General features: G+C 33.4%; 2 protein-coding genes across 4 annotated transcripts in view; one reads left to right on the forward strand and one right to left on the reverse strand.

The window, feature by feature from the left end:
* rg (A kinase anchor protein rugose) overlaps nt 1-15173 on the reverse strand; it is a 584238-nt gene that overhangs the window by 59016 nt on the left and 510049 nt on the right. The window lies entirely within an intron of this gene.
* Nucleotides 1-15173, forward strand: part of LOC140754375 (trehalose transporter 1-like protein) — a 58574-nt gene that overhangs the window by 41333 nt on the left and 2068 nt on the right. For 2 of the 3 annotated variants that reach the window (XM_073089381.1, XM_073089382.1), the window contains exons 3-4: nt 10930-11059; nt 14934-15119. In XM_073089381.1, coding sequence (XP_072945482.1) covers nt 10930-11059; nt 14934-15119 — 316 coding nt within the window. Of the gene's footprint in view, nt 1-6800; nt 6880-10929; nt 11060-14933; nt 15120-15173 lie in introns of those variants that run through there. The other variant, XM_073089383.1, reaches the window with a different exon arrangement.

Below are 15173 nucleotides of genomic sequence, written 5' to 3' on the forward strand. Positions count from 1 at the left end.
TTTTGCAGTAAAAGTAAGATCCAAATTCCAAATGCTGAAACGTAGTGGTGATTTCTTAAGAATAAAAATTACTTGATCTCCGAGGGTAGAGGATAGCACTTATAGCATTTAGTGCTTTTAGGAACTAGGTTTTCATCTAACGACAGAATTATGCTATCGAGACCACGAGAATTGACCACGCAAAATCCTAGTCAATCTCGAAAATACTGTCACAGAACGCCTTAAACCTTATATAGGCCACATCAAGAGTGTGTTAGTGAGTTTTGTGAAAATGTACTTTCATAAAAATCTGCTAATAAATTGTGCATAAAGTTTACTCTTATGTTTTTAAATATTAAAATCAAGTGGCGATAAGATGTATCGAGATAATTAAATCACAAACGATACGCAACTGTCTAAAAATACCGCAACGTTTTATCTGACATAAGTGATCTATATCTGCATATTTGTCTGGCTTATGTATAAATATGTATGTATTTTATGATTGATCAATCAACATTCCTACATGGAATAGTAGGAGTAGTAGTAAATGAATGTAGGACAAGAGGATATACAGTATAAAGATTTTTAAACGACAACATAAATATGTTGAACATAAGCAAAGTTAGTAGTTAGTATAAAAACGTCTTATTAGCCTGTTAGTATGAAAACATTTTTTGCGTGTCAGTTTTATTGGACTGGTTAATGTGAGATGAGACGATTAAAAATGTTATTGACACAATCATTACAATACAATAATCTTACGTGAATAAGAATAATAAATCAATACAGTAGGTAGGTACAAGTTACATAATTAAGGCAAATAGGCAAGGCAAATCTCAATAGCCTTCTGTTACACTTCTAGACAAGGTACCTAACCGTTACATAAGAGGAACTTTTAAAGTTAGACCTATTGAAGATAAGGCTATCAGAAACACGTTTGCGATGGTATGGCCACGTCACGAGGAGACCAGCGGACCATATGGCAATAAACGTGGGAGGCCCCGACTTACATGGATAAATACCATAGATAACGAACTTAAGAGTTATATTATCGACTCAAAGACGATCCAGAACCGCCAGCTCAGGAGAAAAATGATTAGAAGAGCCGGTCCCAATTAAAATGGGAAGAAAGCCTGTAGAAGAAGAAGAATCTCAACACCCTTCTCATGATGCGAGACCCAAATCCACGGGATGTGTCCCATATTTTAATGATGAAATAAACGCAGAAATTGCTCCACTGTACGTGATAATAGTAATAAATGATATCAAACGAGTTATGATCTTGTTAACTCAGCCATCATTGGGTCAGGTTTCATCCACAACGCTAATATACTTGTACAGTAGATTTTCCACTTAGTAATTATACACCTCTGCATCGATTTCATTATCCTACAACTATTAACGAGTAGATCGTTATGTACATTTATAATAATCGGTTTCTTGAAAACCGTTCTAAACGATTTTGATAAAAAAATATGTATACATAGTCTGATCAAAAAATAACCGTTATTTTCAAATTTCGTGAGTTACATATGTTCGATTTTCGCATTTTTTTCTGTTATGTTGGTACACATGTCTGTTATATAAGTTGGCAATATCAGCCATTTTGGATTGTCAGTTTGTTTTTGAAGATAAAAAAGGTTTTTGTCTAGAGAAAGAAATAATGACATACAAAAATTCCGTTTTTTTTTAATTATTATAACTGATTAAAGTCGTCTAACAAAATATTGGAATACAAAAGACATAAGGTCCTACATTGTGTCATAATACATGACATCGTTTGCGTGATATTAATAATTCACACACGAACACGCAGACAGACAGAAGAGATAAACATAAATCTAGAGGGAAACTCGCTCGCCCAGTCACTGTTTTATTATGTGTCGTAGATATGCTATATATTTACTTAGAAAATAAATGAATAATTACCATTGATCCATTTATTTTTCTAACACTATTTGCAATACCTACATGCAGTCTCTCTATAAGACATACCTACCTACATGTCAACCGATATTTTAATCTTTATACGTATCTATAAATTTTCATTCTAAGATTTTTTTACTATGTATTTAAAGAAATTATGGTAGGTATGCATTATCCATATCTGTAATATGATGCGCTTGTACCTAGTTTATTTATTATTAATAATAACGCTTATTAATGTTAATAGTAAATACTTTCTTGTGGCCTTCTAGTTATTTAAAGTTTACTAATTTTAACTATGGACATATACGATAAGTGTAGGTACCTACATAGACAAAATTTCATTTTTAGTACATATTTAAATCTAATTATTAAGAATTTCGAGATATAACAAACAAAGAACTGTTAACATCATATGTACAAGTATTTTTGTATTATTTCGAATAGGAAAAGGAAACGAAAAAATATTTTTCCGCGAATCTAGTTAGCCTATGTCCGTTTAGTCTTCCTGGCAGGAAATGGATCCATTCACTTCCTGATGACCCTCCCATGGGTGTGAAAAGACTACATTTATAACTCTACGTTTGTTTAACCACTGCAATGCCAGATTTCCACCTATTTCTAGTGTGACACAGTTGTGCGTCTTGGTGAAAGGATGTGGATGCCAGCAGACTATCTTCGTCCTCAGAAAAAGAAATCCATCAGTGATCGTTCTTAGGTTGAACACCTGTTCTGCATGGAGTTGGTTACAGTAGATCGCGGGCGACAGTGATCACTAACCTACCATCACGTGGACTACATGATGGGGTTCTGCTTCTTATATAAAAAGAGCAACTACAGACGTCCTAGTGCCTCTTATTAGATTACCTTCATGTGAACCTATAATCGTAACACCAAAAGAAATTTCCCGTAAAACCAAAATACAGTGTCAACCGTTACTTTTCGTATCACAATTTTCAAGTCTATTTAAAAATAACAATACAATGAAAATCACTGAAATGAAAAAAAAAACAAATCGTACAAAGGGATGGTAACTAGCGAGTAATGTTGACTTCCGGCGACAAGCACGCTATGGCCTTCTTGACAACATAACATGATCCAATGACCGCTACATAAAGGCTAAGATACTCTACTGATTATTGTTATTTTTTAATTTTAGAAACTTTCCCCTAACAATTATATAATGTATAATGTGTTTGCATTGAAGGAGTCTTATGTCCCTTAGTAATTATTGTTAACGGATTAGTCATATCTTTGGCTGGCGAAAATTTAATACTTGCTAAAGAGCGTTAGAGAGTAGAAAAAAAACATAAGTCGATCTTGCCCCAAAACAGTATATTGAGGAGGAATGTTTCATTATCTATAAAATCTAATAGCATATTACGAACAAAGTAGGTATAGTCCGCGCCAAACTGCTAGTTCGCTCTGAAGTTGTCGCGAGCAGGTATAGTCATACAATTTGCTATGGCGACGCGATTCATTTCTATATTCAGAGCGGACTAGCAGTTTTACGCTGACTATACGTTACTAATAAACTACATTAACGTGGCATATTCACAAAGGCATGTATGTAATAAAAATATACTAGCATTTTTGTACCTCGACCACAAACCACAATTATAATGTAATAGTACATAAAAACTGATTGTATACAATGATTACAATATTAAAATGTATGAATAGATCTGAGCCTTAACACCGCTAGAGCAACCTGGCGGGCGGCTAAGCGAGAACCGCGCTCTTGAACTTGAACCGTCGCCAGCGGACTGACCGCGCGACGATTCAATGCCGCCGCGTTTTTATGTACTCCTGGTATCATTGAATGTTAGTGATACTTTTTGAACCGACTCAAAAAAGGAGTTAAATAGGTACAGTAAATATGATAAACATCTTCTTGTATCGAATATCTGTGACCTATATAAAGCCGTGGCCCATGTTTAAGTTACTTTAAAATTCGGGTGATAAATATTTTATATCTTATTCTATTTCCTACACAAGGTTTATACCAATGAAACAGTAAAATTAAGCACTAAAATCCATGTGAGATTTTTAGATTACTTATTCAAATTTCGCATCGGTGTTCGAACCCAGAAGATAGCCTTACTTTATTAAACTAAGTCCTATTTAAAATACTTATATTTTCAAAAAAAATTGCTTATTTCGTTATTGCACAACATTTTGCACTGTTAGACAATCGCCTGCCGATTGTCTAAAACTGCATATTTTAAAATGCAATAATAAAAGAACAATTCCACGATAAAATTTTATTTTAAGTAGTCTGAACACGAGACCGGACTGCATTTCAGAATGTTCACGAACATCAAAAATAATAATGAGATACTAATTTGCATAAAATAAAACTATAAAAACACTAATAGAGATAAAGTAAATAAGCTTTCGGCTAATACTTACAATAAGGTGCATAGTGCTTCTTTTATGTTACATAACATTTAAATTTATTAAAATATCTTTAATGTGAATAGTACATATATGAATAAAAATATATAGGAATCATTAGAAATTTTACGTTTTCATCCTCTGCTGGAACATAAAAGTATCCTTAATTGCTTTTTATTAAAAATATTGTTTTAGTAAGGATAAAAATTTACAATTCCTTTATTATATTTACAAATATACAAATTTTGTACTACTTTTGACTCACGGTTTCACCTGTGTTTAAAAACTGTACCTATTTAATAAAAATCGTAAGTTAACGTTACATTGATTAACTTACTATTCTATAAAATATAAAAAAAAACATGGACCCTTAATTTCAAACATTAACGCGTTAAAACAAATAAACAATCTTATCTGATTGGTAATATTGTTAGATTTACTGGTTATTCCTACCTCTTCACATATTGCATTAACTAATACACTGACCTATATTTAACTCCTGTTAGTTCATAAAAGATCGTGATATTACAATCAAACAAGTCTGTTGATGAGATTATCTTTAATGGGTTTTATATCAACAATAAATAATTGTATACTAGACAGCAAAATGCTAATACATTGCGATAAAAAATATACACAAACATTATATAAGAACTTAATAACACATGAGATGAGTAATGCATAATAGGATGTATTTGAGGATTTCATAATATTGTGCGATCCTAAAATCGTAACTATTTTGTTAATTATTGTTGTACTAAATTCTGTAATTTCTAGATACTTCCAGAAATACATTAAAACTATGAAACAGAAATACTTAACATAACGTTGTTTTGACAAATGCAAATAATTAAACTGTGTTAATCCACTAATACGAATCGAATGACACTGACATTGCTATTGTGTTGTGGGTTCGATTCCCGGCGATTACAAGACCGGCGAGGTACCAACGGGTAATAGTGCTCACTTCCCACCAGGTGGATTATCCATTTGCTATTTAAATCGTATGAAAATAGTAAAAAGTATTTTATATATAACCAGACTGAAAGTTCCTACAAAGCATTCAAAATACTAGGTGCTCATAAGTTCTGAGCGTCAAAACGTTCAATGTGAAGGCAAGGCCAGAGTTCAATTTCGGTCGTTTGAACTTTTATTTACTTCCGACCCACGTTCTTCTGATCACCAAGGTTTATTATCATTACATCAATTATTTTTTATCCTTTTCCCGTGTAAAACCCCAAAAATCTGTTGTGCTATATTCGTGTTCGCCTAGGGTTTGAAAATTGATCAAGTGTTATTTAAAATTTGCGTTTTTTTATAATAAGATCATTGATAGCTACCAACAAATAAAACAGTTCACAAGCAAAAGAGAAAAAGGTTACTGACCTGCCTGTTAATATGATATAGAATATAGATTTACTTAAAACAAAAGCTATTAGGTGTGTGGGTACAAATATTTGTTTAACGTTTCAGTTAGTTAATATTAGGTTCACAATGTAGCTTTATTGATCAAAATTTTATTAAATCTAACTATATATTTGCTATTTTCCTTTAGAATTATAATCATTTTCTAGAAATCCTGCGTTCTTAATACCCCGTACATATAAATGTCATTTAACGACCGAGTGAAAAAACAAACTTGGCCTTACGTTCACCGAGACCCGAGCTTAATACAGAGTTAAAGCTTCTAGAAAAGACATCTATCAGCCAGTGAAACAGGTTTAAATTCAGTTAAATATCTATTTTATTTTTGTTACATTGGTAAAATTATGAAATATTCTAATAGACTTGTGTTGTAATGTACGGAAAATATTGTAATTATGTTGTATGTTTGTTTGTGATAACAATATAAGTAAATCGTCGGATCTTTTACATTATTGTAAATTATCTGATATAATCTTCATTCTACATGTAAACCGTCATAAGATCTCTAAAATAGCAAGGTAAATACGTGTGTACTAGAAGATAGATCTAGCTACTTCTACTTAAGTAAAATGTACGTTATGTAACAAAAGATTATATGTACATAGTTAGCTATGTGGAAATTCCTAACGACATGCACCAGGTAGATAGGAGATATGAACGTAAACAACGTATAATATTGTGTAAATAGCATAGAATTATTGCAGTTGGGACTTAGATATATCGTAATTGCACTAAAGAGCCAAGATTGTTAAGGAGACAGATCTGTTGCTACATAATAGAGTCTGAGAGAGATATAAATTATACATACATAATTTCCTATGTATATCCATTTGTCCAGTCCAGTATGTTAAAAAAAAAAAAAAACTAATGACTCTTTCCCATCGTGCAAGGAATTCTTCACTTAATTTCTGCCATTATACAAAATTTCGATCGGTTACTTTACAATCTTAAGAAGAACTTAGAAATAAACTATATTAATTCTGTCTACTCCAGTAAAGCTCTACATCCTTGTGAAAGCACATGTCCTGTATATATATGAGTTAACCCGCGGTCGCCCGCTTAGTGTATATTTGCCTTTCTGTGGTACAAGTTGGCATGACTTTGAGGGTTAAAGAGATTTATACCGTTAATATCGGAGTCGATCTCGCCGTAAGTACTGCGTTGATCTTATTTTAACACTCATTTGTCAACGACACTTACAAATTACTTGTTTCCTTATAAATTCATTTCAGGTAACGCTCCGTGAAATAAAAATTGCGAGCTTTCATGCATGTTTCTTTTTATACCATATAAGTATTGTAAATAATGGTTAATAACCATATGGGGCTAGCAGCTTAGCGCATTTAGCCGATCGTATGAAATTATCATTAGTGTTCTTGTATTATGTGTATTCGTTCATGTAGCCTTGCGCAAGTTCTAACATAATTGGGCTGACCTATTTCGATGCATTAAATAAGTAAAAAAAACCTGCCGGAGCAGTTCATAGTTCAACTCATAATTATAATATGTACTATGTATGAACATAGATAGAAAACTACTTTTATCCAAACACCCAGCTCGTTATGCCAAAATCTATGTTTGTTGACTGGGGATCGAACCTAGGTCCTGCCGTTGAAGACAAAGCGCTAATCCGCTCACACCGTAAATACAATACCCTCAATTTTAGTAAACAATAGCACAATCAAGTCATTCCCGTTCTTATTCTTCACGTTATCTTAGAGAAAATAATTGGATGCCAGTTTAGCTGGCAGTGGAGCAATTTCCAGAGTCATTTCATATAAACACTGTTTACTTCACATCGCATCACCTCGCAATCATAACGTTTTAGTCTCCACCGTTCCGCTGGTTACACCGTTTCATTATGTATGAATTGACCACGCAAGTGTATTATATTTAATGGTGGGTGAACGTTATAAACGCGTCGCAAAATGTTTGGCGAAAATTATACCATAAGTAGAAATAACATGTAATTTTACAATTTACGTACTAATCGCTCCAGTGCTTGGTTTTAGCGACTTAATTCGGGTTATTTTTTGTTACGGGTTATTATTATTCGGGTTATAATTTGTAGATTCGTTTTATTAAACGATTTTAGGATTATTTGCCAGCTGTTTTAACAGCCATCTTTATTTTAAAAATACATAACAATTAAAGAGAGTTGACTGAAATTTAATATTAAGATTAATGAAGTAGCTTTCAATTTTGCGACTACCTAAAACTCTGGAATATAGAGAACCATGTTAGAGCGGCTAGGAGTTAGTGACCTGACAAAATGTTTAAACAATCCGACCCGCCTTAGACAACATTTAGCGACTGTTGGTTACCTAATATAATTTTTTGAGACTGTTGATTATCGTATTTTACATATTCTCCGCTTTCCTTCCACCAGCGTTCTTCATAGAGGGTTAATTTTTGTACAAGTAAGAAACATACGTAACTCCCATTTTTGATATTGCGGAAATAAGTACCATGTACATCTCTATATAATGTCATTATCGTATCACACTACTGCTTGTCTTCACGTGGATATTATAGGTAACTACTAAGGGATTAGATCCAATATACAGGAAGCAACTAGGGTAGAAGTAGTGCTATGCGTATGGTTTATACTGCATAAATCATACGCGTAGCACTACAGTAAGTAGAGACTTCCAAAAGTTAACTGTTAAACCTTCATTACTCTAACTCTAATCGCATAAACCTCCCCTAGGTTTACGCGATTAGAGTGAGAGTATAATTTATATTCATTTAATTGTTAATATCTATTAACAAATGTATTGCCATAGAAACAGATAATGATGGACAGAAACAATTAATTCTAGTGGAAATAATTTATGTAGAAATGATTGTTTACTTCTTTATTGCTATCTCACAAGAAGTCATGGCCAATTAAACATAAATTAGAGTGTAGAGAAAAAATAATATCAAGACACGGCGGTCATTACTTTACTGTGCACTTACTAAGATTTAATGATGTAGGCAACAGAAACCTGTGATTTGAAACATTTAGCGTATAATATAAAATGTGATCCGCGTAAATCAAGTTGGACATGAGTTTGGACACATGTTTTTTTTATAATATAGGGGTAGCCGACGAACATGCAGTCCATCTGATGGTAAGTAGCTACTGCCGCCCATGAAAATCTGTAATGAACCACAGAACTAATTCTATCTGGGGTTGATTACAGATGTCCATGGGCGGCAGTAGCCACTTACCATCAGGTGGACTGCATGTTCGTCTGCTACTTCTATATTATAAAAAAAAGATAGGATTACATATTCCTACCTGAGGTCGGCCATAGATGCGCCGCTACTTCTGAGGACTAAGCTGGAACGCCTCGGAAAAGTATGTCTCCCTTACCACACCCTTCAAAACGGAACACAGCAGCGCTTAACACTGCTGTTATGAGGCAGAAATAGGTGTAGCGGTGGTACCGTCGGAGTCGAACCACAAAAGGTTCTACCACCTTTAAAATGTTGAGGATAATTATTGAATCTCATTAATTTTTATGACTATTTAAATATAACCAGGTATATATTATCTATTTCGAAAACAGCACGTGTGTAAAATCAGGTGACAAACTCGCAATGCTGCAATATATTTATTATTGAAAATCTATGTCCTAACCAACAATATGCATCGGACCACGTGGTTTTAAAAATTAGGTACATATTTTTTCATATTAATCTTTGCGTTATTATCTACACTAATATTATAAAGAGGAAAACTTTGTTTGTTTGTTTGGTTGTAATGAATAGGCTCAAAAACTACTGGACCGATTTAAAAAATTCTTTCACCATTCGAAAGCTACATTATCCACGAGTAACACAGGCTCTACTATATATGAAATATATTTAATAAATAGATTTTGAGGCGGTACAAAGTTTTCCGGGTCAGCTAGTTTAAATTATAAAGAAAACATGTGAATTTACTAGCCTGTCTATGTTTCTGACGTTCGGACTAGCTTCTTTAATGAATAATAAGATTTAAACAATTTAAAAAGATACACAACGGATATTGCGGTGACCAGTTTATCTTATTGAAGTTAAAGCTCATATTTCCTTCCTGGTATTTTTTCACTTATTGCTTGAAAAGTTAAAACTTCGAAATCGTTTATTCATTGACAGGTACACGAGAGCGATCGTGTTCCAACATTAGTTTTGAATCATCGCGTTGTCGTGTCGTGTCGTGTTGTGGTCGTTAGTCTGTCGGTAATCCTTAACGAGCGGTCAATTAGGCGTTAACTTATGACCGATATTAACTCGTCGTCGTCACGTGTTCGTTGATACTGTGATTTTCTCGTCACGTTTTTCTAATTCTATTTTCATTCGGGACACACGAAATGTTGCCAACGTTCGCTTCCCGGAGTCCGTGTCAATGATCCCCGGTGGCGTAGAACGCGAATTGTTATCACGAAGGAAACATTACCTACTAATAATTGTAAACTAATTAGCGTTAATGTTCCGTACGTGTGTAGGTGTTATATATATTGAGCGGAAGACACGCTCGATATTGCTAAGAGTTATTTTCAATCATGAAGCGAGATCAGTTAGTTCTGTTTGCGAGCTTTCGTCGCTTACTAAATGTTTTTAAAATATTCTTTATAAAAAATTTCGTTCCGTCGTACCTCAAGAAAATGAAGCCGAAAGTGAGTAAAATACGTCTCTTACGTTGAAGAATGCGATAATTAAGTAACACCGAATTATTGTTATACAACGCCTTTTATTAAGTTTAAAATAAACTGAAATAAAACACAATGAAAATGTATTACGTTAAAAATTGTTTAATTCATTATATTGATTGATTGCAATGTATATAATTTCTTTATCAGGTAACACGTGAACAACAAATCTAACTTATTTCTTTACTGTATACTGTAACGCCTAATTGATTACTGCTTTATATGGCTTCGGTTTAACATAAATTATGATAACAATACCATAATATAGATAAGAGCAAAATCCTTAAAAAATGTTGTTCAATAAAAACCATTCAAATATGAATGGTACTAACAGCATTTACCAGATAGTATATGAATATATATATATATATCAAAAGAAATAAAACTCTTTGGAAACAAACCTCTATTAGAAAAAAAAAAGTTAAGAATTCATTTTGATTTCCAAAACTTTCCTTTTTTAAAGCGAAAATCTTGATTACTTGGCACAAAATAATACCAGGCTCTCATAACTTCACAGGTGTTCGCGGCGCTCGCGGCCCAATCCATCAACATATCCGTGGGGTTCTGCCAGGGATTCTCGGCAGTGCTGCTGCCCCAGTACCAGCACGAGTACCCCAGCTTATCGTACGAGCAGAGCTCATGGATTGGTGAGTAAATTAAAATATTTATTTTATTACGTGATACCTTAGTGGCTTAAACTCGTTAGACTCTAATTATTGAGTAATTTGCGAATTAGAAGTTAATAAGTTACTATAAAGATTAAGGAACACATCCCAAGCATACCTACATTACACATTCCGAGGATATTGAGAGTTATTTAAAATATATTCTCAAAGTAATATGAAGTATACCAATTCCTAGTGGGCTGTTTCGGACTGCAGCCTAACTAACCCCTCTCACTTCTAGCGGAGATCCGTATCCTGCAGTGCAACAGTACCTAATGGGTTGACGACGACGATAGAACCTTTATTTTATAAAAAAAAATCATTACAAGAGTTATAAACGTATACTTTTGTAAGTTGGGTAGTTAGTTATAGTTTTTGTAACTATCAATAATTACGTTCGTACAAGACACGTCAATCAAAATGTACGTTGTTTTTTTAATAATATAAACAAAGTCATTTTCCGACAGAGAAAAATACATTCCGCCGATAAAGACACCGCAGGTACTTAACTACTTATCAACTTGTTGTTTTACGTAACAATCCAAGATGTGTCATCTGGTTAATGTAGTATGACGATCACTTGGTTAAACTATAAGTCACGGAATTCCATTAAAATAACTGTTTATTTCAAATATTTACTCTAAATATTTTAAACGTGTGTTTTGAACTTCCAGAACATTTCGTTCCGCGAAAAACATGCTTTTGTTTTCATGTGTATCGCTCCTAATTAAGAATAATCTATCCCATTTTTTGAAAATTAAAATTGTATACCGGTTGTTAGTCGCACAAACAAGACATTTGACACTTGAGCGGGAAGACGTATCAGTGGTTTGAACAACTATTCAGTAGCTTCAAAAGTAAAATGAGGTAAGCAAGTCCACGCTACTATCATTAACGATAGTAGCCAATGTAAGGTCAGCCTGAATCGACGACCTTTTAGAAGAATAAAACACTAACGAACCGGAATTACGAAATCCGTAAACCAGCTATTCAAACAACAGTCCCACAAAGTAGTACACTGAAAAGACATTTCATATATCGAGCACTTATTATATAAACAAGCGAATTAATGTCGGTGCGCTGAAAACAATCGGTTGTTTACAAACACGCCTCGTGGTCGCTCGTGGCGCCGTGCCATACTCTCCTTTGACACCGAAATGAATACACAAGCAAACAATACATGACCACTGTTAGCTATTTAACTACAATACTATTCGTAACAGTTTGATAGATCTTCCTTCATTCCGCTCCCAGCTATCGCATACCTATGTTAACAAATCTGACATTATTAATTTTTGTTTCATTATATAATTACACGCGTGTTCCATAACAACTTTAATATTAATTGAAAACAAATAAATGAAAATTAATATATCTTTCTTGATATGGTTTGCATTACGTAAATCATTGTAACTAATAGTTAAAATATTTCTAATTCGCATTCACACAAAGGTAAAATTAAGAAATGGCATTGACCTGTCACTATTATTGGCATAAGTGTCCATAGTCCATAATAAAGCAAAATCATTAACAAAGAGGAAATACTGCGTCATTAGTACTATAATGATTAATAATTATATAAGAACATACTACTAATACGCCCACAAATGTATCACACTAACACTACGAAGAAAATACCGTTGAAAGCTATAGAAAATACATAATATGTAGGTACTATATTGATATTTCATACAAGAGTAAGTCGTACAATGTCGTCACGACGCCTTGTTTCCTGTTATACGGGAGAAGAACGGATATAATATCTTTAGATCTCAAATGGCTCAATGAATCCAATGGCTCAACAAAGTCACCAATGTGATGTATTCGAACTGATGGAGAAACAAAAAGCTATTCTGATCTATTAATAGGAGAAAACTGATATATGCATATTAATGGCATGCAATAAGAAACCGCCGATATCGTTTCAGCGATAGTCTTTTCACAGAGTGGGAATGGTTTAGACCGCCATACTTTTTAAAGAATTTCCAGGGGTACAACCCTGGGCAAAGGCAGATCCAATAAGTTGATGAGTCATTCCAATCTTCGATAGCTATAGTGGCACAAGAAGGAAGTATTGTTAAATGTTATTAATGTTGATAGAAGTATCTACTACATTATATTGGCAACTTTTGCAAACGAAATATTATACAACTAAAGACATACGAAGAATGGATTTGCTCTTTGTATCTTTCAAACACACCTCTCAAATTGTTATATCATTTCAAAATCGAGTAAACATCTCGTTTAAACAACAATAACTTTATCACGTTTTTTTACTACACAAAACACAAGTGGAAAAACAAATATTGTAACGCAAACAGAGTCGGGTGAGTAAACATGATAACACTGTGTACATACAATAAACGGTATTAACGGTGCTCTATGGTATCAAACGTGTGCCTAAGTCGATAACTCGATATGGCGGTAGGGTCGCTCGTCGTGAGCTGAAATCATTATTTGAAAGCACGTATTGTTTGTTTATACATAAACACCGATTTATACCGTAAGTAAATAGGATACAATGACGTGAGATGCTGTTTAAAATGATATAATGAAGTTGTAGAATTCAGCTTGCTATAACAGTATAGCAAGCTGAATTCTACAACTTCATTCAAACACCTACAGAGGTGTGGTAAACCAAATCCACTTTGAATTTTCGAAGTTAATTAAAAAACCTTTATATTATCAATAATGTTTATGATATTTGTCGGGTTTCTCATATAAATTCAATTTAAGGAAATATTTTGATTAAGACCTGTAAGCATAAACCATGCGCAGATTTTTTTTAAATAAGTGTAGTCTTTCAACTTACACTTTTTATTTCATCCTTATTTAATTCTGAATAAACATAGAAATGAATCGATAATGATTATATCATGATAAAACAACCATATATTATTTGTATTATATAAGGCTCTACAATGTTTCTAAACCTTTACAATTGCGTAGATTCCATCACCTAAATCCCATAACAATGCAACATGTTTATAATTTTATTACGTGGATTGGTGTAAGGTAACTGATTTATAAGGCGGATTAATATGATCTTTGTATAACACATCTAATCCGTGTTCTAATTAATGTGAAATCTATTAAATCCTCTCATTGCTTTAATGAAGATTAATAGGCTTTGGAAGTTAATACGATATAGTAATCTATCAATTAGTCGCGTAAAAATGTAGGTTAAAAATTATCTCACCGTATGGCATCAATATACATAACCTCAATCTTATATAGGTTTGTATGCCAATGTTAAAATCCAGATTATATATGCAATTAGTGTATGTACCTATATTATGTAATTATAGTCCGTTGTTCTCTGTAGGTGTATGATTGTACGTAGTAACTAAATTAATAGATCATTCATTTATATTGCACTTCCGCATACCAATACGTAATTGTATATTTACAACAACTGGCTATTCTAATTAGAGCGATTTTAAGTACTATCCTTTGTACATGGATACTGCACATCATTATGGAAATAAATCATAAGTACGAAAAACCGATTATATACATATACATATATATACACAGCTTCTGTGAAACTGATATAGAAATAAATGATGTGGGAGCTTTTGTTAGCAAATGAAGTAGCGAGATTCCGAAACGCGACGCGATCGAAGATTTCTAAACACTACTATACTATATATGTAACTATGTCATTTCCAAACTGAGATAGCGAGAGATCTTTCTTTGTTCAATCGGCATACTACATGAAAAAATACTAGTTTAATGAAAAACTTTATTTTCAATGTCCCATCATCCCAATACATTTTAAAGCAATGTGATCATTCTTTCAATTCTATTAACCACCGAAAAAGCTTTTATAAAATCCTCTCCCGTCCTTCCACAGCAAGTTTGGGCGTGATCTCAAACCCCATCGGCGCTCTCCTGGGCGGCATGATGGTGGACGCTGTGGGCAGGCGGTTGCTTCTCCAATCCATCGTGCTGCCCAACCTCATTGGTTGGCTCGTCATCGCCTTCTCAGAGACCTACGTCTTTCTGTGCGTGGGACGGTTCATCACTGGATTTACGATTGGTAAGTTGTTTTAAATGCATGGCTTTGAATCACCAAAATTTGGACATTTAAACG

This window comes from Epargyreus clarus, unplaced genomic scaffold (assembly GCF_041222505.1).
Source record: "Epargyreus clarus isolate Ecla_fem2 unplaced genomic scaffold, WU_Ecla_fem_2.2 ptg000029l, whole genome shotgun sequence".
In the NCBI taxonomy this organism is placed as follows: Eukaryota; Metazoa; Arthropoda; class Insecta; order Lepidoptera; family Hesperiidae; genus Epargyreus; species Epargyreus clarus.